Source organism: Struthio camelus, chromosome 1, assembly GCF_040807025.1.
Source record: "Struthio camelus isolate bStrCam1 chromosome 1, bStrCam1.hap1, whole genome shotgun sequence".
NCBI lineage: Eukaryota > Metazoa > Chordata > Aves > Struthioniformes > Struthionidae > Struthio > Struthio camelus.
This window is the reverse complement of record NC_090942.1, coordinates 59,461,378-59,484,066: the sequence shown is the minus strand read 5'-3', so window position 1 is coordinate 59,484,066 and position 22,689 is coordinate 59,461,378. Positions and strand designations below refer to the sequence as shown.

Here is a 22,689-nt window from a genome sequence, read left to right as displayed (position 1 = left end):
GGGTCCAGCTGGTCAGTGCATCTTTTGGCTGTACGTTCAGCATTTTGCTGTCTCTAGGAAAATCTATTAGCTGAACAGAAACAACTCTCTTCACTAGTACTTTGTCTCCAGTAAGACTTTTTCCTGCCATGGAGCTCCACTTCAGCCTTACATTAGGTTTGGGATGATGAGTGACGGCTTATACCCCAAAAAAGGAGTTCAAGAAAGTAATCCATTTATCCTGAGTGATACACCCTATCATAACACTCTCTTCCATGGGGTTTCACAGACTTTCCATCACAACTGGGTGAAAGTCAATTAATGCTGTAGTGTAGCCACAATGTAATTCCAGATAATTTAGTTTTGTGCTGCTAATTAATGAGTAATGTGGAATAGCGAGGCCAGGCACTCCGTCATCATCAGTTCTCCATTTTCTCTCTCGTTCCTCCTTATGACTAGGATGCTGAGCAATAGTGAAACCTTTAAGGCAGACCTCCTAGTCAGGGGCACGCATAGGTATTAAGACACCACAGTGTCCAGTGCTGCAGAGAGAGGGTCTTCTGCAGCCTGTGCACTCTCTTAGCAGCTGTAGGCGAGCAAAGACGGTAACCTGCCTTAAATATTCCTTCTACAGAAACAAGCGATTGCCTAGTCCAAAGGTAACTGTACTTTTACCTAGTGGATTTTTAAGTGTCTCTGCAATTTTTCCTTTTTAGAATTGAAAGGGCCTTTGTCTAGCCCTCAGTTTCGGTGAGAGAGGCTGCCTCACCACACACAGTTGTCTTGAGAACAGATACCAGCATCTCTCCTCTCACATACCACATCATCATCACTTGAGAGGCTTCACATTTTTCTTTTCATTTTGCTGCACTGCCACTCATCCACACTGGCTTAAAATGGTAGCGAGGACTGGAGAGTCACAGATTTAGATCCAGAGGATTTTTTCCCCCTTTTCTTTCTGTTTTGGCTGACTGTCTTGGCATCAGAGCAGGGAAAGAAATAAGTCCAGGCAGATGGCAAATGATTATCCATTAATATTGACTACCTGTCCTGGTACAAGGAAGGTTGTCTCCAGATGTTCTTGGAGGCAAGGTTTGAAAGGACATGCCCCAGGCAAGGTTTGGAGCCAAGGCTTTTCAGGGAATGCTACACAGTGGGATCTTGCCAGCAGGATTAGGACAAAGCATCTCAAGAATAGTTTGAACAGCTCTCAGGGCTGGGCTGGGCTTCCAAGACAGAGACCCCGGACCCTTACACAGCAAGGATGGGGAGGCCACACCAGACAACTTCGGAACTTCCTCCCAGCCCTACGTGCCATGAACCAGGATGTGCATCTGCAAGGACGTGTAGTCCTGTGGTCCCTAGACAACACAAGCTAACAGTTAGCGCTTTACATGCCCTGAGGAACCACTGCTCACAGATCTCCACTTAGGCTGCAGCAAGGCTGGTCAGGCTGCGTTTCAGTTTGAGATCATTCAAACCATTGCTCTGTCCGAGCCATTCCTTGCCTGCATCTCCTCCAGACACAGGAAGGCTATGTTGCAATTTTCCATCAAAGCTTACACCTCCTCCCTATTGTTTGTGCCTGTCACTGAAGCATCCTAAGCCCAGAGCCATCTAATCTGTGCCCTCCTTTTAAAAGACAAAGGTGAGGCTCCATGAGTATAAATGTTCCAAAGAAGTGATACTTCAGACAAAACGGGGAGGAAATGGAAGGGGGTTAAATCCTCTGCCTAAATCTGGCAAGTCACTGTTGTGTTGAGTGAAACCAACTGAAACTAGCTGTAATGGAGCTAGTCTTCACTCTGCCCTTGAGGAAGCTGTAGCACAAACAAGACTAATATTCATCTCCTATCTATGCAGAAAGGCTCTCCACAGCACAACTTGATGCTGCAGGTTTAGCAAGTCACCTACCTCCACATCCCTGAGGCTGTGACAAGGCTGACTGCTCTGCCCTTTCCACCACTCCTTTGTTCTGCCATTAAAACAACCTGCAAGGGCCAAGCTGTAACCTGCATCACTTAAGAATATTATTTTTAGCCTGGGTTATTATTTTTTAATGAACTAGGTTACAGCATAGGCCCATAAACCACTGTGCCAGTACAACAGTTTGGTGCAGGGACAAATTCTTGCAACTAGCTTTACCACCAACCCTTGCATCTTCTGAAACTATGTCCATACATCTTCCCCCCCCCCCCCAGCTCAGACCCTTCCAATGCCTACTGAAGATCAAGGCCAAGGCTGGCTGGCTCCTGCAGGCAATAGATCGAGCTGGAGCTTCCAGGAACAATTCTTTTGCAGGGCCCACAGATCAGGTACCAGTTTAATCCCAGCCACACTTGCTTATTACAGTATTTGTAACCACTCACTTACTCAGGCCATCCCAAATATCGCAAGAAAACTTGGGTGAGGCATTTAGTAACTTCAGAGATCTAAAGAAAGCAGCAAACCAGGAGCCAAGAGAACATACTAGTTCAAGGCTGCCCTCTGCAGGAAAGTGGACATTTTTGTGAAAGACTCTGCCCCTTCTATGTGGATGTATAAAGAGGTGGAAGGTTGAAGGGAAATATTGTGTCAATGGAAAAAAGACACAAGGCTCCTTCCATCACGCACAGGAGGACAGATCAGCATCCAAGCAGTACACTGACTTGTGCACAGCAGGACAAAAACCAGCCTGAGCTTAGAGAGGTCAGCATGCTGTCAGCATACAGGTGTTAAGGCTGTTCTGGTCTGTATCACAACAGTGTCTGGCCAGCTGGCAATATTTCAAGAAGATTCTATGATCTGAAGGCAATTTCAAAGTAATTTAAGGGGTACATTGTTCACAAAACTATCCTATGTATTTTTGCAGAACAGGTTGGAAAGAGACAAGACAGAAGTATGTGAACCAGTGGACTCCCAGTTGAGAATTTCAGTAACTTAAATACTGTTTTTAACAGCATCTGGATAAGGCATTAGCACATCAGCAAGGTACAGCAACACAGCAGAGCCTGTATTCCATACAACATGAACACACCACTGTCCCTTTATGCCATTGCTTTACACAGCACCCTAAGACCTTCCCCCCCCCGGGCTGTTGCGCTTGAAAGTTTGATTAGATACATCCACGAAATGCGTTGCTCAAAGGAGAGCTGTTAAAGTGGGCTCGACTTCCCAAGTCCTACCATCTGGACCCCTACCCCCACCTCTGGCACAACAATGCAACTTGCTTTCATACATAAGCAAATACCTCAGCTCATCCTTAAAGCATTAGTCCCTATCCAGGCTTTAACAATCTGCAGCCTACGTTCCAAAACACGGAAAGTTGGTCACGATCACACTGACCCCTTACATAGGGCTGCACCCACGTGTGCAGCAACGCACAGTCAATCTTCTTCTACACATCTCCCTTTTTGCCATCTTCCTATTGTGAGTTTATGAGAAGACTTCTCTGTGAGAAGACTTCTCCCCTCCCCCACCCTTTTGTAGCACTAGACTCTCACGGTCCCCTGAGAATCAGCTTACTGAAGCTGCATCCTCATTGCGCCATGTTTTCCAGCACTCTCTTTCACAGCAGCACTTGCTGGCTGCACCATACCTGTTCCTGGTGAGCGTCAGCACTTGCTTCGAGTCACTTCCACTCACCGCAGCTCAGGAGAGCGATCCAGCCCCAAGCGCAGTTGCTAACTCAGATTTTCTCATCTAGGTTTAAGTCTCAGTCAACGTTGGATGAAAGAGAAGTGGTTACAATTATCAAAGCATCGTCTGTAGTATAAGAACAGACATAAGTCTGCAACATCACTTCCGTAAATAATAGAGAATTTGATTTCAGGGCCACTAGTGAGCTGCAGATGTGACACTGCAAGGGCAGAGGGTTCAGGGACTTGCTCCAGCAGATGCAAGCTCTTGAAAGAGGTAAGAGGAGCAGGAATTGATACTGTGCTCTCGTTTGCTATGCTACTTGAGCACCTAGGACAATTTATGAAAGAACATAAGTCACGAGTTCCTTATTTCTAGGGAAAACGTTACAGAAACAGATTACAAAAGGAGAAAGTGGAGGATGAGTGAAAGAAACTTTTGCTAGTCCATTGATTAAAATCGACCTCTAGACATCTATCATTTCCTCTACCAACTTTTATTTCTCATCCATGGAATAACAGGAAGGCAAAGTGAAGAAGAGAATTTGTTTGCACAGTTGTCATAAAAGGTTTCAGACTCAGAAATATTGTCTTCAGACCAAGAACAGAGCTAGCTCAGCTCAAATTTACAGCCTTATATTTCAAGTTAACTGCATACAAAAGAGGTGCATTATCTTCCTCTGAAGTTCCTGGTGGTGGTTGCTGCCAGCTGCCCCAGCTGTGGGCACTGTAACATTCGATTTCAACTATGGAGAGTCACTCAGCATTTGAGGGGGCTGCAGCTCAGTTGACAGGATGGGCGGATGTTCTGACACCACAACTGCTTCTTTTAGAAGCTGCACACATGCTCTTCACTGTACCTACAGGAGGAGGGAACAGTGACGCAAGCACACAGACTGCAGCACATGGATAATCTTTATTGGTAACATCAGTGGAGCACCAGTAAACCATTACTGACTGTAGTGGTGACACACAGCTGAGGCACATGCTAAGGCACTTTTATTATATAAAATTTTTTTTAATTTTTTGTGACAGCAATTGGGACATGAGGCTCCTGCATTTAGAGCGCTTCAGGCATACAGTATGGTGCTTCATATTTAATTATTTTTACTTCGCTCATAAGTAGGTCTAAATGCAGCATATACAATATGGTTAAGAATAAAGGTAAATCCAGCAACCAGTGTATGGTGTAGAAAAGTAAAGACTATCTCTATATAACCATGGTCCCAATAGAAAGGCAGTGATAAAGACCTTTATTTTTTTCTTAATTACTTATTACGAGAGATACAAAGGCCTTACGTATATCTGTGCAGATTAAACAGTTTTTAATATACTCTTAGTCAATGGTGCAGAATAACTAATCCCAACCCCTGGTTACAGAGCAGGTGCAAGAGGCTTGGACATGTCAATAAAAGAGGGATTTTTTTCCCTCCTCTTATCCCCACCCTCTGCCCATTACTCTATAAAATTGCCCTAGATTCTGTCTATTACCATTAAATATATTTGGTCCCCCAGAGATTCTCGGACAAGCACAAGGACATTCTTCTGCTTCCCCTGCCTGTCACTAACTACTGGTCCACACTACCTTAGACAAAACCGCTCAGAGGCAGAGACACTAACAGGACATCATTGCACTTTAGAGATCTGTCCAGACAATAAAAATGAGGGGGGGGGGGGAGAAAGAAGAAGAGAAGGGGGGGGGAAAAAGAACTTTGGCAAGTCCTCCAGGTGGCTGATCCTGAGAGAAGCCTCCCTCCTCACCTCTCCCTGGAAATATGTGAAAAAAGAAAGGGTGAATTGCCATGGCCAAAGCACACCGTTATTCCTGAAACTGCTCCCAGCTATGTGGGAGAGCAGATTAAAAGAGGCAGAAGTCTGAGGTCACTGAACATGATTGCCAAAAGCAAACAAAGAGGGAGGGGAAAGAATACAGGAAGGTGCTTCCCTGCGGCTAGGATCTGAAGACAAAAAGGAGATTTACAGCAAAAATAATCTTTCCCTAACCCCGCTCCCTCCAAACTGTGTAAGGATTCACCAGCAGATATGGCATGGACAGTTCTACAGGCCTTCGTAGTCGCCAAATTCTGCTGGTCAGATTTCAGAGCTCCGACTCTTTGGCATTAAATACAAAGAGCATTAGGAAACTGGAAAGAGGGGGAAACTAGGAACACAGACGCCCAATGGCTCTAGATGCACAGAGCTGGATTTGCTCTGCAGATTCCCAGCCAATTTAGGAGGAGAGGGTTTGCAGAAAGTCCAATGGAAGAGGGGAGGGTGGATGGGTCACTCCATCATGTGTAACCTGGGTCAAATCAGAGGACTTATTCAGTAGCTTTGGCATCACCAGCATCTGCCTTGCCATCCACTTCCTCATCAGAGCACTCTCCTGCACCCTTCCTGCCAATCCGACGTGGCACAACAAACGGCAGGTCCCCACGCCTAGGGAAGGAAGGACAGCATGTGAGTAACACAAGATTTCACTGACCACCAGACAGGGCAGGCTTTGGAGAAAGGTAAGGAAGTGCCTGGTCACACTGCTTGCCGTGAGCAAATGCCATCTGGGCAGTGACAGCAAGACTATGCTGGACTGGCTGCCAAGGTATCACACAAAACACTCAGCCTCACCTGAGCTTGCTCTTGAGGGAGCTGACCTCTCTATTCATTGCATCAGCTGTTTCAGTGGCATCCTCCAGTTCACGCTGGAGCTTCCTACGGGATGCATTGGCTCGCTGGGCCTCTTCTTCAGCTTCCTCAAGCTGGCGTTTCAGCTGCTTCAAGCGCATGTTTGCCTTGTCCGCCTGAGCGTGTAAGGGAAAGGAGGTCAGCATCTCCCAGAGTTACAGCACCACTGCAGTTATAGCGGCAAGAAGCACCGTTTCTAAATAACCCCCTCCCCCTTCCCTTTCTGAGGGTAGCTCCAAGCTTTTCCTTAAAAACATCACATTTTCATCTGTATCATCTTGTAATTATCACAGTGCGGTAAAAAGGAGACAAATCCATAGGAAGGTTAATGCTAGAGCCTTCTAAATGCAAATGATACTTTGGTCACAGAAGGGAAATCCTCCCACCAGAAGACTCACCAATCTGGTAGGAAACTGTACACACCTGATCTTTGTATTGCTCAGCATTACGCCTCTCATCATCCACCTGCAGCAATATATCTTTCAGCTTCTTCTCGGCACGGCGCACCTGCTTGCTGGCAGCCTGGCGCTCCCTACAACAGAAATACAGTGATGGCTAAGACAAGAGATTATCTCCTGTTGTCTCCAACAAGACCTGAAACAGGTACGTTAGAAACAAAGAAGATACCACTAGTCATAATAACTTGGAGGAAAGAGGATTTTCCAGAAATGACCAAAAAGGCACCAAAGTGGCACAGAGTATGACCCTTCCTGAAGCTACTGAGGGACAGCAACACTGCATCACAGCTGCAGCTTTTGGAGTGGTGAAGCTTGGAAGAGACTAAAAGTCTGTACAATGAAAGCAAGGAAGGTTTGTGAAGATCTTATTTCTCTATACTCCCCAGTACCTAGGATAAAGCCCTCACTCATATAAATCAGAATCTGTTCAGGACTTAACATCCCAGAGCGGGTAGAGAAACAATAGTTTCTGCTGGGACGTACTTTGTCTCCATGTCCAACTGCTCTTCCAGCTGCACTATCTTTGCCTCCAAGGCTGTGATGGTAGCCTTGTACTTGGACTTCACTGCACTCTCCATCTCCTGCAGCTTAAGCTTGAGCTCCTTGTTCTGGCGCTCCATCTGCTGGCGAGCGTTCTCATTCTTCTGTGCGTTGCTGCGCTCAGCATTCAGGTCAGCATTCATCTGATCAATCTGGGGAGAAAAGAAGTACTCAGCATACTGAGGGTTCCAGCCTGAAAGGATGATATATTTCTCAGGTACCTGCTGCCGTGCAAAAGAAAAAAACACCCTCAAGGTGAGCTGAACGTCTGGAATACTCAGATACAGAAAGCACCTCTCTGTAGAGAGACTTAGACCATCTCTCACAAACTTCTCAGTTTAGGCAGCTTTTCAAAGTAATTCCTTGAACAACAGGTTTATCAAGCTCCTCTTACGGCTGGATTTCCCAACCACATACAACCCCCTCTGGGGGAAGCCATGCTTTGGCACTTAATGCAGTAATTATCAGTCTTAGTGGATTGCATCCATACTGAAACCAGTGGATTCAATACATATGCTTTACCAATTTATCACGTATTTGCTGTCTGTCTACTCCCACTACACAGGAACAGCCTAAAAATACTGACTTTCAAAGTTGAAAGAGCAAGACTCAATCTACTTCTAAGCCAGGGCTGCGGCTGACAGGTCATCACGCAGAGGACTATGCTTTGGCCTACTGGAGTCAACAAGCCATTTGGAAAGCCACCAGCCTGGCGCCTTGGCTTTTGAGAACTAAAAAAACAACGTGCTTGACTCTCAAAGTCAGACAGATAAAATATGCCAAAGAACAGTCAGATTAAGATCATGGTTTCTATAGCAGCCTAACAAATTCCATATGGAATTTGGTTTGTTTAAAGAAACATAAAACTGACGGAAAGTCACTTTCCACATACATTGTGGCACCGCTCAGCTTGCCAAGTTGGAAAAGCATGCTATAGATCATATTTTGCGTAACCCCTTAATGCGGGAAAAAAAAGACCAGGAATTTTTGATAAACCTGAGAGACTTCCTGGGTGACTATCTTGTCTCATTCAAATGATTTAATACTCTAGGATCAAAAATCAGTGAGTTATGGGCACTGGCTGCCCTCCCTGTTTTCTCTATTGCAGTGTTCAGGTGCTTCATCTTGCTCATGTCTGTGCAATACACTGTTGAGAGCCTATACTGTACACAGATCAGACCGCAGTTTGGCAGTTTACACAAATTAAGAGAGCCCCTACCAGCAGACCCAGCCTGAACAAGTACCTGAAGATTTGCCTTCTTGAGCCGGTCATTGATCATCTCTGTATTGCCCTGCTCCTCCTCTAACTCCTCCTCCAGCTGAGCTATCCGGGCCTCTAGGCGTCTCTTCTCCTCCATGGCCAGGGCTCTAGAGGACACAAGCGTGAAAAGTAGTGTTGGTGGCACTAGTGCCACGGTGAAAACTTGCCATTTATAATTTTACAAAGCGAGCTCAGTCTTTCAAAAGATCAGAGGGTACAGCGCATACTGCAGTATATATAAAAATAACAGCCTACAAAGTATTTTCTCAGACCAGCTCCTCCACCCTTGAGCAGGGGAACATTACTCACCCTTTACCACTGTTGTTGGCAATCTCATCAGCCAATTCATCTCTTTCTTGCTGGGCCTGGCGCTTGGCACGCTCAGCAGCTGCAAGTTCCTGGAATGAAAATGAGACGGTCAGTGATGCAATGGGAAGGTAACAATTAGTGCAGAATATGAAAGGCAGTTACTGTAATGGGTGGAATGGTCTCTAGCTAGATTCAGACTTAACTATAAGACATAGCATGTTTTCCCCCTACCCCATAGCTTCCTTTGTTTTACATCAATCCTAGCACAGCAGTCAAGAAAGGGCCAAATTCTGCTGTTGGAAGCGGACCTTGTATTCGAGCAAAGCAAAAAATAAAAAAGGGAAATAACCACTCAAGCTTAGACTGCTACACTTAGTTCTTGGCCAAAGAAAATGAACAAACCCTTGACCTGCACGCATACTCCGTTACCTCCTGCAGTTGGATCATCTCTGCCTCCATGCTCTTCAGCTTCTTCTCATTCTCTTTGGCCTGTGCCAGGATCTCTTCTCTGGAAGTACGTGTGTCTTCCAGTTCCCGCATGTAATCCTTCATTTGTGCCTGAAAAGGGAGAATAAAAAAGGATCAATTTCAGAGCATCCACATGAACAGAGCTGTCCACCTTACAGGAAATGTGGAGGAAAAATGGAAACAGGGACTTTGTTAATCTTTAGCTAATCTTTTTTGGCTAATCTTTTTGCAGGTTGCTGTAATAAGAAAAGAGAATAATCCTTTTTCCATTTCAAAAGTAACAGGAAAAGCAGTAATGGCAGCAAATAGGGCTGCTTAAATTGCAGGAAAGCCAAAAAAAAAAAAAAAAGCCTCAGAGACTACAGAAAAAAGCTTTCTAGTGAAGCACTGGAATGGATTGCCTAGGGAGGATTTGGAGTCTTCCCTAAGAACAGATCAGATAAATGCCTGTAGGAATTACAAAGATATAGCAGAACTGTCTCGGGGCATGAGAAGGCTTAAGTGATCTTTTCAAGTTCCTCTAGCCTTGCAGCTCCATAATCCTTTCCAAAAACACTGACATGAGGCAAGGACTAGAGTGGACTTTCCTACAGCTTGTCTCCCAGGGAATCAAACAGGCAGAGGAAGAGTTAGAACGATATCTGAAACGCCAATAAATCTTTCTGGTTAAATTGCCACAAGGCTCTGCTGCTCTTGTGACACTGATGCTCGGCTCCCATGAGATGAAATCTTGCATCTCATTATTTCCCTGGGTAAGTGCTTTACACAGGCAACTAAAGCAGTTACAGCTCCTCACCTGCAATTTGCGGAGCTGCTTGATGGCTTCTTCACGATTCTTGTTAGCAGTGTCTATGTGGCTTTCCAAATCCTTCAGGTCCATCTCTAGCTTTTTCCTGGCAGCCACAGCAATGGAACGCTGCTTCCTTTCATCTTCCAATTCCACTTCCATCTCCCGCACCTGTATGGAGAAATAAAGGTATCAGTGCATCAGCTCCTTGATTTTCCATCAGTCACTTTTCACATCCTCCTAAGTGCAAGCACACGATTCGTTTTCACTCCTCTTGGTGGGGTGGATGGGGCTAACATTCCTTCCTGAAAAAGCCACGTGGGTTCTTTCGATAGAAAAAGGCTACTCAGAGAATCACGCATACAAGGGAACATGTCTTGCAGAACCTTACAACACTACCTGGAGAGTTACTGTTAACAAAGATACGTGGATTGGCCCTGTCCATCTAACTGTCTTTGGACACAAGTGCCTTTGTGCGCACAAAACTTCCAGGATTTATGAAGCAGCTCTTACTTGTCTAATCAGCTGTTTCTTCTTCTCTTCATTCTGTTCATCACGCCCCTGGAGGTCCCGGTCAAACTGTGCCTTCATGGCCTGTTGGTTCACTTCTAGCCGCAATTTGGCATCCTCTGTGGCCTGCAGTTCATCCTCCAGCTCTTCCAGCTGCGTCTTCATCTCCTCTACCTGCTGCTCCAGGGCTCGCTTAGCCTTCTCCAGCTCATGGACCTATAGCACATCACTACACATTAGGTTTCCTCAAAGAATACAGGCAATTTCACCTATCCTAAGAGCAAAAAAGTCCGAGAACAGCCACTCATGTAAGATAGGATTCAAGGATACTGCGCCTGGTCCGTGTATTAGTGTAGTGATACCCCTCAAAGCCAACTACTTACATACTTGCAAGCCGTCAATATGAATCCCGTTTACCTTTTAGTTCTGGTCATACACGTATGGTAAGGGGAAAAGAAGCATTTGTTAGCCCAACCCTGACCTATAAGAGTCTTATCAGAGCTGGATACCTCTGGTTCTAACAGAAGTCATGAAAAAATTTTTATCCTTCGCATTTTTTCTTTTCTCTCCTCCTCATCACAATCTCTTGCGTCTTGAAATGCTTGGGTTACTGCTTCCCATTGTCTAGCTACTCCCTGTTATTTTACACATAAGGCTCACATCATATCCTCCCCTTTCCCGCAACTACACTAGGTAAGTTTTTTTCTGCCATTACCTCATTTGGGTTATTTCAACCCATCTTTCCTGCCTACTGCTGCAATATAAATGTCACAACGTTCCTAAACTCAATGTTTTCAGTTTTCCCTACTGCATTCCTCTGTGTGTTCACACTAGTACAGGCTTTTTGCAGTATTTTGCTAATAGTATCACCTGTGTGCCATTTCCTGCCCAGATGTTTTTAACTTCATACTTACACTTTTCCCAACATCATCCTTTGAACTCATCAGGTCTTCCATCTCTGTGCGGAACTGCTTATTGACCCGTTCCAGCTCAGCCTTCTCCTCTATGGCTTCTTCCAGGGCTCTGGCCAGGGAAAGGGCCTTAGTCTCCTTCTCACGGGCTTCTGCCTCAGCACGGTCCCGTTCTTCTGCGTACTTGGCAGAGATGTTCTTCTCCTCTGCCAACAGCTACAAGAGTACAGCATCAGCATTCTGAGGAATTACTAACAAGCTAAACACGCATCTCTTTTGTTAGTGCCTTCTCAGTAGCATTCTGCCTTGGGTAGAAGGAAATAAGAAAATGCAGCTTCAAAAGAATGAAGTATGCCACCCAAACTTTAACATCAGTACTGAGACCCCAGATGAAGAAATCTCTGGCTCCCTAGGCCTCCAAGCTATCATTTCCAGCTCTGACCTGTAAGCAACACTTTGAACTTGAGCTTGTTGATATAAATGTCAGCCCTTTGGGAAAAGGAATAGCACGAAACTTCGTAGGCATGGAACACAATGAGTTTACCTCAACGGCAATTTATTTCTCTGCCTTATATGCAGTGCCTCCATTCAGAAAGAAATGTGAATTCTCTACGAAGCAATGTTTAAATTTTCTTATAGGCAAACCTGCCAAGAAAGATGCAGCTACTGAGCTCCCTGTGACTAAGCCATACCTGATCAAACTTCTTCTGCTTCTTCTCCAGATTTGAAACCGTCTGCCGCTGATGATCCAGGTCCACAGTGATGTCATCCAGCTCTTGCTGCAGGCGAGTCTTTGTTTTTTCCAGCTTGTCATACGCAGCTGTCTTCTCCTCATAACGCTGGGTCAAGCTCTCCAAGTCCTTCTGCAACTTCTTCCTGGCTTCCTCTGCTAACTCAAGGCAGCCCAGACCATCATCCATTTTCTTCTTTGCATCTATCGCCTGAAGGACAGACGGCACAGGTGAAGCCAAGCCACACATAACACTCAGCATGGCTTACTGACACCAGAGGAGTTGAGGAAGTAAGTCTGCTCATTTCTGAAGTCATTACTTCAGTTAGACGTAGAAACAACAGGATAAATACAATACCATTATTTGGGAATAGTGCTATATCTATGAATTCCCACAGGAGTTCTTGGACAGAAATTTAAAAACAGTATGTGCTATGATTACTAGGGCCTTAAATCATTTTCTCTCTCACCCAGGTCAGCAGGATCAGCCTTTCTCAGCAAAGGTTCTGTTTCTAGAAGTCAGTTCTGCGTTTCGTTTTTACTTCCTTCAAGCCAGACTTGCACTTACACTTCCTCTCCTCTCAGATGGGTTTGATTTGGGGGATGCAGATTCTGTACCTGTTGCTGAAGAATAGAGATCTGTTTCTCCAGGTTTCTCTTTGCCTCTTCCTCTTCTTCCAGCTGCTCTTTGAAACTGTTCTTCTCATCCTCCATCTGCTTCAGCTTAGTGCTGAGGCTCAGTTTTTGGCGAGTCTCCTCCTGCAGCAGCTCCTATAAAACAAGTACCCTGGTGGAACTCAACATCTCTCCGTCACATTAAAGACTAAAAATCCTCACCCACTCCCTCCAGGATGAGAACTTTTGAAGTCAAGTCTAAGTACGCAACTTATTTCACAGATAAGTCAGTTGAAGACAGAATTTAAATAACTGTCTTCCAGCAAGTCAATACACAAACAGAATATCCAGAAGGGTCCTATTCTCTGTTACACTCTAACGATTACAGCTTGCTTCTTCGCTACACAAGTATTATCTCCTGCTTGCCTGTGCAGCCACCCCACAGTTCTTTCTGGAGTCCTCTCTGAGGAGCACACAAAGCATTAAAACCTTTCCCAATGGTAGTGTGATTGTACTCTGCCATGTGACTTTCTCATATTCAAGTATCAAAGAAACAGACAACAGGCTGAAGCGATTTAGCACAGTTAAGAACAACTATTGCTCTTAGCAGAATTTGAAGACACTGGTCATTCACCAGCTTAGGGCAGCAACAACATTTACTAACTTATGCTACCAGGACTTGCACCGAATGATCTACAGAGATAGATAAGTCCAATCTTCAAACCAACACATAATTTTTGTATTGTGCACTATCTGAGTCTGCTTTTTGAAAAACAGACCGAGTAGGCAGAACATCAATGGCAGTTCAAGGTTACTTTGTATATGAGGTTCGGCACCCTCTCCTCCTTTCCCAGTGTTAAGCTTGGTACTCAGTGCTTTGTCACAAGACTCAACTCTAGCAACAGTAAATGGCTTTTTTATCCTGACGTATAAGACTAAGCACGTTTTTTCCTGGGTGGGGGGAGGCAGGGGAGGAAATCTGATTACTTGAATCTACCACGTTCTCATTACCTGTTGTCCAGATAAAAGCTTCTATTTAACTTTAGAGATTTATTCAAAATCACAAAAAACCTTGTCGTACATTGACCATGCTGATCTCAAATAAGAACCTAGCATTGCAGTTCACTTCCAGCATTAAATAGCTCTCAAGCAGAAGAGCAATGGAGGAGGACTTCTAAATCTAAAGACAGGGAAGATTACACGTGATCTGCATGCTGCAGAAGCAGCAGGAAGACAAATAACTTGCACTCAACACCACACAGTATAGCACCTTAGCAAAATAGCTGGACTCAATCCTTTGAAGTGCTTTAGAACAAGTATTTAACAGTGTTCACAGTGCTTTCTCACTTTGTGTTTGTAATGGACATTGCATGCAACACACAAGGATGCCTCAGCTTCCAAAGCTCTCACCTGTGCATCCTGAAGTTGCGATTCCAGAGCAGAGAAGTCCTTTGCTAATTTGATTGTTTTGCTGTCAGACTGGTTCAGAAGGCCTGTGACATTGTCCAATTCAACCTGAAGAAGAGATCAGAGCATGTCAGTTATTAACAGCCTTCTCTCCTCTCCAGCCTCAGGCTGAAACAGAAGCTAAGGAAGACACATGCCACTCACCTGGAGTTTGTTGACCCTCTCAGCCAGTTCTGTCTTCACTCTTTCACCTTCTGTAAATTTCACCTGCAGTTCCTGGAGCTGAGCATCTACTTTTTTCCGCTTGTGCTCAGCATCCCCTTTGCCCTGCAGAAGCACCTTCACCTCATTGGACAGCTCTGCCCTCTCACTTTCCAGAGCTTGTTTTGCTTTTTCAAGATTTGCTTTCACCTGGATGAGAGGAGGGGAAAAAAAAAAAAAAACAACACACCTCAACCAACCAGGTTTTAGATACGGCAGCATACTTCTACTAAGTACACGTTTTTATTCCAGTACACAAGCTAATGGTGCCTGCTTCACAGCTAAATCCCAGTTTATTCAGAAAAACTGATTTGAACAGCCAGTCACCAACAAGCAGAAGACAATTTAACAATCAGGGAAGACAATAATTCTGGAGATAGTCTTGCACCATCAGATTTCCAAACTAAAGGTTACACAGGTCAACAAGCGCTAGCAGCGGAAAGAAAAAGACAGCATCATGGCTATGTAATATAAGATGCCTGATGGAAAAAAGAATGAACGCAAATATTAAAAGCAACGGCAAATATGATTCACAGTGCAAGATGATCTACCAAGGGAAGAACACATGCATCAGAAGCCTAATGTAGCGAGCGCTTCGTATTCTTCCACAGCTTTAAGCCCTGGCCATTGCCCTGGAGCAGCTGCCGTTCCAGAGAGATTGCCTGATTTGGCAATGTGTTTCCTGCTCCAACATACCCGTTTGGTTTGTTCCAGCTGCTCTGCCAGCTCTTCAATGGCTTGTGAATGTTTCTGCCTCATCTCTTGGATTTGAGCCTCATGAGTCTTTGCCTCATCCTCAAGGGTCTTCTTCAAAACTGTTACTTCTTGTTCTCGCTTTGACCTATAAAATTCACAGCTTCTATTTAGACATCAAGGACAGAATCACACAGATACGCATATCCACTAGCGGTATCTCTGATGCAGAAAAACGCTGAGGTATGGTTAGCACTACAATCTATAAAGACACTTTTCAACATTAGAACTTAGCTTCACACCCTTCTGAAGTTTGCAAGCACAAGGTCACGCTATTACTTTCGGTCAAAGAATTAAATAGTTTGAAAGCAGGAACGTTTCAGAGGCATCATCCCCAGTGTGGTTAGGGAGCAAATTAACTTTCATGTGTCAGGTGGGGGAATGTAGCCTTGACTACAGCTTGCATACCACTTCCTGTGTAATCACTGAAGCTGCTAACCAGCCTGTTCTGATAAAGACTTGCTTGATAAGAGACTGGATGCAGCAACATTGATTTAAAAAACAAAAACAAGCAAACAAGACCAGATGCACCTAGGTGTTCGAGTTACCTGAGCTCCTGCTGAGCAGCTGTAGAGTCTAGCGTGTCTTCTAGCTCCGTTTTCAATGCCTCCAGCTCCTCTCCCAGATCCCGCTTCTGTTTTTCGGCTTTGTTCCTGAATGCTCTCTCTGACTCCAGATCCTCTTGCAGCTCAGTGATCTGGGATTCGAGCTCCCGGATCTTTTTCAGGGCCATGTTCTTCTGAGCTGCCTCCTCTTCTACCCTGTGTTCAGCACAGACTTCTGGTCAGAGCCAGATTTAAACCATATGTAAATTAAAACCACCTCTCCTGCCAAGAACGGTCAAGAAAAAAAAGCTGGTAGTGGTCAGCTCTGCAAGACTACGTTCAAACTTCGATCCATAGATCATCCACAAATTCTAAGTCCTCTCTCCCAGTACTTGAGAGGGTAAGATTACTTACCTTAAAGTAGGTGATAGAGAGAGACTGACAACAGAAAGCACCATTTAACACTGGAAATTGGACACTTATCCAAATAGATAGATACAGAAACTAAAGCAGAAAGAGACAATACGTTGCCATTACTTGTTAACCTCTGAAATCTTGCTGTTCCAGTGAAACGTATGCAGTGCAATTAACACTCATAGTCTAGTGCTGTATAGAGGATGCAGCAGCATGCAGCAGCCAAGGAATTCTGATGCTGAGTACACGGATCGTTCAGTCAGCAGACCGAAATACAATGGCCACAGATTCCATTTGGTCCCTAATCCAAAGCAAGCGACACAAGACAAGAAAAAATACTTCCTGATCTGGCAGTGCTAGAGGTCAGATTCTCACCTAGCTAAGGCTGCCTGTAGCTCCTCTTCCTTCTTGGCCAGCTGCATTTTCAGTTCTGCAATCTGAGCCTGCAGCTCAGCAATCTGGTCATGCAGATCACTGGAGTCTCCTTCAAGCTTTCTACGAGTCTTTTCCAATTCTTGCCTTTGCTTCTCTTCACGTCGCAGACGTTCTGAAGGAGATGAGGACACAGCAGTTAGCGTGGATGAAGCATACTCAAAGAACATTGCACAAAGCTTTGCTTCCCCTGCAACAAAGTCATCTAAGCAATAGTAGCTTTCTGAGCAATACAAGTGTTCACATAGTAGCTTGAGTGCATTATTCTGTCAAGATCTATACATGCAGCTGCCCCTATGTTTTGTCTCAAACCAGATCTGGGCAATGCCCATCTCCCTCACCTGTCAGCCAAACATCCCTTCATTGTAACGGAATAAACAACCAGCACAACGCCATTCCTGCCTAATCCAAACCACAGAGGCATAAGCACTCATTAAGTGATACTGAACACAAGATCCTCTCTCCCTTTGCTGAAAGGGAAAAGGTTCGCTCCTGCTCTGTTAATCAGGCCAGTCTTGAAATGAAATGCCTCTTGCTTGAACTCTGAAGAACTTGGCGCAAATAGAAAATCGGGAGCTGCACTAACCCTGACAGATCGACGCCACTGGAAGTAGGAAAGTAAAGATACTTCCACAGCAGGAGAAGAAAGAGAACCACCTTCCCCTCTCCATTGGCCTGCTGCTTTGGACAGGATTTTTATTTAGACCAAGCGCTCAGCTGACAAGGCACATAACCTTCAGCCAGCCACTGAACAGCTCTATCAAACCAATCAATAGCATACACACTACAGCACTAGTTTTTAACCCCTTAGAATCAAGAGCGAGTCTAAAGCTCTAGAAATAAAGTTGATATTCAACAAATATTAAGAGGAAGCCATCTAACACTAGGCAAGTGAGTCCCTCGCAAGATGGGTTTTTGTTTTTGTTTTTTTTACCTTCCAGGTCTGTGATCATGGCTTCATGCTTGTTCTTGAGTTTGGCTAAACTCTTAGATTTCTCCTCTTCCTCTGTTAGGTTGGTTGTAAATTCAGACATTCTGTCTTCCAAGAGTTTCTTTTCCTGAAGAATTGAGAAGCCAGTATCAAAGCAGTTGCTAGGATTATAGGAGGTTAGGAGTTAAACATTATGAGTGCCTGCTCCTGCTACAAGGAAACTTGGAAGGAAAGAAATCTTTTCAAAAGTCCAGTCAGCATTCAAATAACTGGTTACTTAAAGATTTGTATTTGATAGCCCTTTCAAGCTGAAAGGAAAGTCTGTTTATGAAGTAACTGGATCCTGTTTGGCATAACAATGTAACAAAAAAAGGCTTGCTCGAGGATTGTTATTTAGTCAAGGCTGTATAAACATCATACAATACTGATTTGCAAAGGATACAGGCTGGCAGTTAATTTCACAACTAAATTCAGGTCAGAGATGCTCATGACCAGAATTGAATTAATTTATAAGTTTCCCATAATATGCAGCCTTTGGTGGGTGGCTCCAGGAAAGCATTCTGAGCATCTTTAGCAGGGACAGGAAGCTGCAAAAGTCTTACCTTGGCCAATTTGAGATTGTGATCTTCCAGAACTATCACATCTTCTTCCAATTTCTTCAGTTTGGCCTCTGTGGTAACTTTTTCTAGCTGCAACTTCTGCCTTGCACTTTCCTCTTCTTCAAGCTGCTCCTCTAGTTCCTTCAAAACATCCACATAAAAGCATGGCATTTGTCAGTGCTGCTCACTGAGCAGTATGATAGCACAGTACCAATATTAGGACTTGGAGTGCATCTTGACCCTTTCTTCCAAGGAATATTATCACTTTACAGAAGTGACTTCTTGTGCCACGACAATGCACTGCACTGAGTTCTTACAAAAAAGTTTCCTAGAAGCATAAACAATACTATTTTGCAAAGATTGCTACCATCCCCACAACACCTGGTTTAAGCAAGGACTTGTCCAATTATTTGACAAGCAACCATAATCTTCATCTCTGAGAATGGAACAGCCCATCCCAGAGGATCACCTGAACGCCTCAGGCTCACCATCAATATTACTGCGTTCTATTGCTATTTCCACAGGGAGATTTTCTACACTGCTTTTTCATTCTCTCCCATTCCCCTCCCAACTGAGACAAAGGGACTGCCCTCTAACCCTTATATCCTCTTTACTGACAGGAGATGACATTCCTAAAGCATTACCTGAATGTTCTGCTGCATTTTCTTCTTTTCGGTCTGCAGATGCTGACACCGTTCTTCTTCTTCCTCCACCCTAGCCTCAAGATCATGACAGATCTCCTCTAGTTCTTGTTTTTTGGCTGTAAGGCGGGCTCTTATCTCCTCAGCCTCAGCACACAGTTCAGTTTCTGCTTGCAACTGCTCCTGCAGCTGCATCTTCTCTGCCATTAGCTACACCAGACACAAACCCAGAAATTGTCATAAGATAAGCTCCAATTCACCAAAGCACTTAGTGATCTGTAGTTAACTGCAGTTAGCTTGCTCCTGTGTTCTGCAGTTACAATCTTAACCATAGCAGCAGCCTCCTGCTGCTAATCAAAAGCTAAATGTCAAAATATATTTTTAAGTGTCTGTTCCCCCTTACAAATCATGGCTTACAACCACACAATATTACATTGCCTTAGCAAATTTCTAAAGATCATCCCATCCCATTTGAAATAAGGAGATTATCTAATTTTCCCTCATAAAAGTAACACAGATATCAGCCCTACAGAAAAACAACCTTCCCCACACCTTCTGTGTTTCAAGCCAAAAGGATGCCATTAATGATCAGATTGAATTCAGCAGCTCTCTAACACTCAGCCAAAGCAGACTTTTCTTCACATAACGGATATAGCAGAGGTGCTCACTGCACAAATGACCTGCTAGCAGAACCGAGCTGGAGAGAAGGGCAGGGGAAAGTGAACAACGCAGCAGCTAAGTTACACGCGTCAACAAGCAGGACTCCTGTAATATGTCTATCAGACCACTAATAGAAAGGAAGAGCCTTCGAGTAGTTGACTAGGTAGAGAAAGGGAGTTTTATGCATGAGATCTGCCAACTCACCTGGGCCTGGAAGGTCTCCATTTCACTCAGTCTGTTTTCTGCAGCCAGCTGCTTCTCTTTGACCTTCATTAGTTCTTCTTCCTTGGCCATCATCTCCTCTTCTTGCCTGCTTACTTGCAAAAGAGGTTTCACCTGCAAAAGAAACCAATGGAATAGGACAAGCGTAAGAGAAGGGAAAACAACACGGAGAAACACGCTTCTACTTGATGAGAATCTGCTAAAACAACACTTGATAAGCGTCACATCTGAATAACTGACCAATTGCCATGAGTTTCGCTGTGAACACTAGCAGAATCATGGGAGGACTCTATATAGTCTACTCTGCCAGTAACACCGTCTGCCCGCCCATCCTTTCCTCCTGGTTGGGATGCCTCAGGAAATGGATGGGTACCTTCCGGGACCCTCAAGGAACGGAGACTAAATAGTAACAGTAAGAGAGTAAAAAAGTTGCTGTACATTGGAGTAGTTCACAGGTAGGTCAAGGTAAACAAAAACCAAACACCAGCCCTCTCTCTGCTCCCATAAAGTTTAAAAAAAAAGGGGTTTTCTGGTTTTGTTTTTAGAAAAAAAAGAATAGTTTAAACTCTGTTCTCTATTCTGATTTAGATGAAAAGTCTCACTGCTAAAAACTAAAAAGCAAGACATCGCATAAATTTAAGAGACCACATTTGGATGTTTTCACTGACTTTATAAAGGTAAAACATGTACAAGTCTAATAGTAAGATCAGACCTTAGCGCTTTCCTTTTGCTCTTACAGTGCCAGAAGAAAAGATAAACCTCTCCCCATGTAAACAATCTCTGTCTTACCAAATTGACTAGCCATGTAGTAAGTGGCTCCTCAAAATGCTATCTCACCAAAGCAAACTATCTTTTTCTAGGCTTTAAGTACTAAAAGACGCTTTTCCACAGCATTAATTGCATTAACAGCCTTGCATTTGGATTATACATGCATACAGCATAGCTATAAAGTATTGTTTCTGCTTATGATATTCTCCACCTAAATGAAACAATACGTAATTGCAAGCCAGCCTAATTCCGAAGGAAGCGTTCTTGGCTCTGTTTCAGCATAAGCAGCTGAAATTGCAGCTATAGTCTCTATGCCAAAATTGCAAAGGGAAAACAATACCTTGGTGAACAACCTCCACCATTGCCAGTTCCTCAGTTTCAAGTAGGCAGCACAGTTCCTCTGAAGCACTTTCATGGCTGTCAATTGCTGCTGGCGCTTGGCAAAGGCTCTGCAAAGGAAGTGGAGGTAAGACAACAAAGGAAGCCATAGTTGCACACAACTCTCTCCATCAAGCCCTTTCCTAGATACCTCTGAATTTTAGTTTCAGAAGGTACCCTCCTAAAAATCAGAGTAAAATTTCCAGTGAACGTCCTCTAGCCTTTTAAGTCTTTTATTACTCAGGTAAGACTGGTTATCTCTTCCTTTATTCAATTTCTTTATTAAATAATGGTCCTCCTTAATGTCTTATTATCCAGAAAGTCTCACTATTTATCACTTCACACAAAAAGATCTGAAAGAGAGGTATGTTTTCCTGCCAGTCAATCTGACAGATACTACTTCTGTCTGTAGAATGTACCATTTGCAGTCCTACCTAGTAGTTTAAGAGAAATCCTACACCTCCCAATCAGCCTTGTGCTAAGACTTTTTCATTTTCACATTTGCGGTTTGCAACTCTTCCATCAAAAACCCTGATTGTAGGAACTTTGTACTACAGAGAGGAACAGACTTTGCTGCTCTAATAGTGCATGGGACAGCAGTACAGTTTTTCTGCAGGTGCACAAAGCCAAGCAATGCAGAGATCAGAAAACCCTAAAACAAGTGTCAGCTGTTACATACAAAGAATGAATCATGGCCTTTCTGGAAAGAATAAAAACTAAAAATCATTTCTAGTTATCTTTTCTGAAGAGAAACTTATACCTGAAGGGGAAGGAGTATGCGCGTGTACGTTATACAATATGGTCCTTACTTTCTGGCCAGGTAGCCTCTGCAGCATGCTTGGAAGCCAATAATGACGTCTGTGATCTTCAGATCTCTCTCTTCTTCAAGATGAGCAAGGACTCCAGCTCTGAAAAACACTTTACTCTGTCCAATTCGGTAAAGGTTGGAATCCAGCTCCAATGCTTTGATCTAAAATGAGAGAAAGAGAATATATCTCATACAAATGTTGCTTCATGCGAAGCACCACAAAACATATCTGTCTCTCATGGCTGTAAAATACCCCTTCCCTACAATAGCTGCTCAAGCCAGCCAGAACTGTTAGCTCCCGAAAGAGCCCTATCCCAATTAGGGGAGCCAGAGTTCAGGCTAGCACAGCGTGAGATGGAAGCAGCAAAGGACAGAAAATATGACAGAAGGTATTGTTTAATATAGCATCACATCAAGTACCCAGAACTACCGGGGTACCGTGAGGAACATACATCTGGTCTCAACCGACCTTTTCCTCTCCTAAAGGAAAAGGCATCTGTTGAGTTGATCCTTCCCATCTAAGTTTTCCTAGGCCTAATCTTTGCCGGAAAAAGCACCCCAGCCAGTTTTTCCTTCCTTTAAAGGATTTGCTGCCAATACTTACACTAGTTAAGAGGAAGAAGGTATATGCCTTTGACACAGGATAAAAGGGAATCCCTTGCAGACAATTTTAATTAGGTTTCCACTAGTCATAAGACTATGGAGCAAAAGTCTTCCCTTTTGAGCAAGCATTTCTGCAGAAATTAACAGGAGTCATCACTGAAAGTGTTTGTCGTCAGCAGGCCATTCCAAAGAGCTTGTCTTGAAGCCCATGTTTCAAGCACGAACCAAAGACAACGTTAATGCCTCTAAACATTTTGATTCTATTAGTACTGCTGGCATTTCAAAGCGTATGTATCTGTGGAAACTGAAAGACCCTTTTTGCCTAGGATTATTGAACCTCATACTAGTCAATGGCCTACAACTCTGAAGCCAAGATACACCTTTCTGCATCCTCCTTCTC

At 44.0% G+C, this 22,689-nt stretch overlaps 1 protein-coding gene across 6 annotated transcripts in view; it reads right to left on the bottom strand.

Annotated features, from left to right (window-relative positions):
• Positions 1-4,493: 4,493 nt before the first annotated feature.
• MYH9 (myosin heavy chain 9) overlaps positions 4,494-22,689 on the bottom strand; it is a 90,113-nt gene continuing 71,917 nt past the window's right edge. For all 6 annotated transcript variants that reach the window (XM_068943316.1, XM_068943308.1, XM_068943297.1 and 3 more), the window contains 23 exons: positions 21,688-21,848; positions 20,841-20,949; positions 19,715-19,846; positions 18,854-19,060; positions 18,213-18,350; positions 17,614-17,737; positions 16,623-16,794; positions 15,837-16,049; positions 15,232-15,376; positions 14,479-14,685; positions 14,278-14,382; positions 12,871-13,023; positions 12,215-12,463; positions 11,526-11,738; positions 10,615-10,827; positions 10,111-10,272; positions 9,276-9,404; positions 8,847-8,935; positions 8,521-8,644; positions 7,220-7,428; positions 6,702-6,810; positions 6,222-6,394; positions 4,494-6,035 (listed from right to left, as the gene is read on the bottom strand). In XM_068943316.1, the coding sequence (XP_068799417.1) occupies positions 5,918-6,035; positions 6,222-6,394; positions 6,702-6,810; positions 7,220-7,428; positions 8,521-8,644; positions 8,847-8,935; positions 9,276-9,404; positions 10,111-10,272; positions 10,615-10,827; positions 11,526-11,738; positions 12,215-12,463; positions 12,871-13,023; positions 14,278-14,382; positions 14,479-14,685; positions 15,232-15,376; positions 15,837-16,049; positions 16,623-16,794; positions 17,614-17,737; positions 18,213-18,350; positions 18,854-19,060; positions 19,715-19,846; positions 20,841-20,949; positions 21,688-21,848 (3,654 nt within the window). In that variant the 3' untranslated portion in view covers positions 4,494-5,917. The remainder of the gene's footprint in view (positions 6,036-6,221; positions 6,395-6,701; positions 6,811-7,219; positions 7,429-8,520; positions 8,645-8,846; positions 8,936-9,275; positions 9,405-10,110; positions 10,273-10,614; positions 10,828-11,525; positions 11,739-12,214; positions 12,464-12,870; positions 13,024-14,277; positions 14,383-14,478; positions 14,686-15,231; positions 15,377-15,836; positions 16,050-16,622; positions 16,795-17,613; positions 17,738-18,212; positions 18,351-18,853; positions 19,061-19,714; positions 19,847-20,840; positions 20,950-21,687; positions 21,849-22,689) is intronic.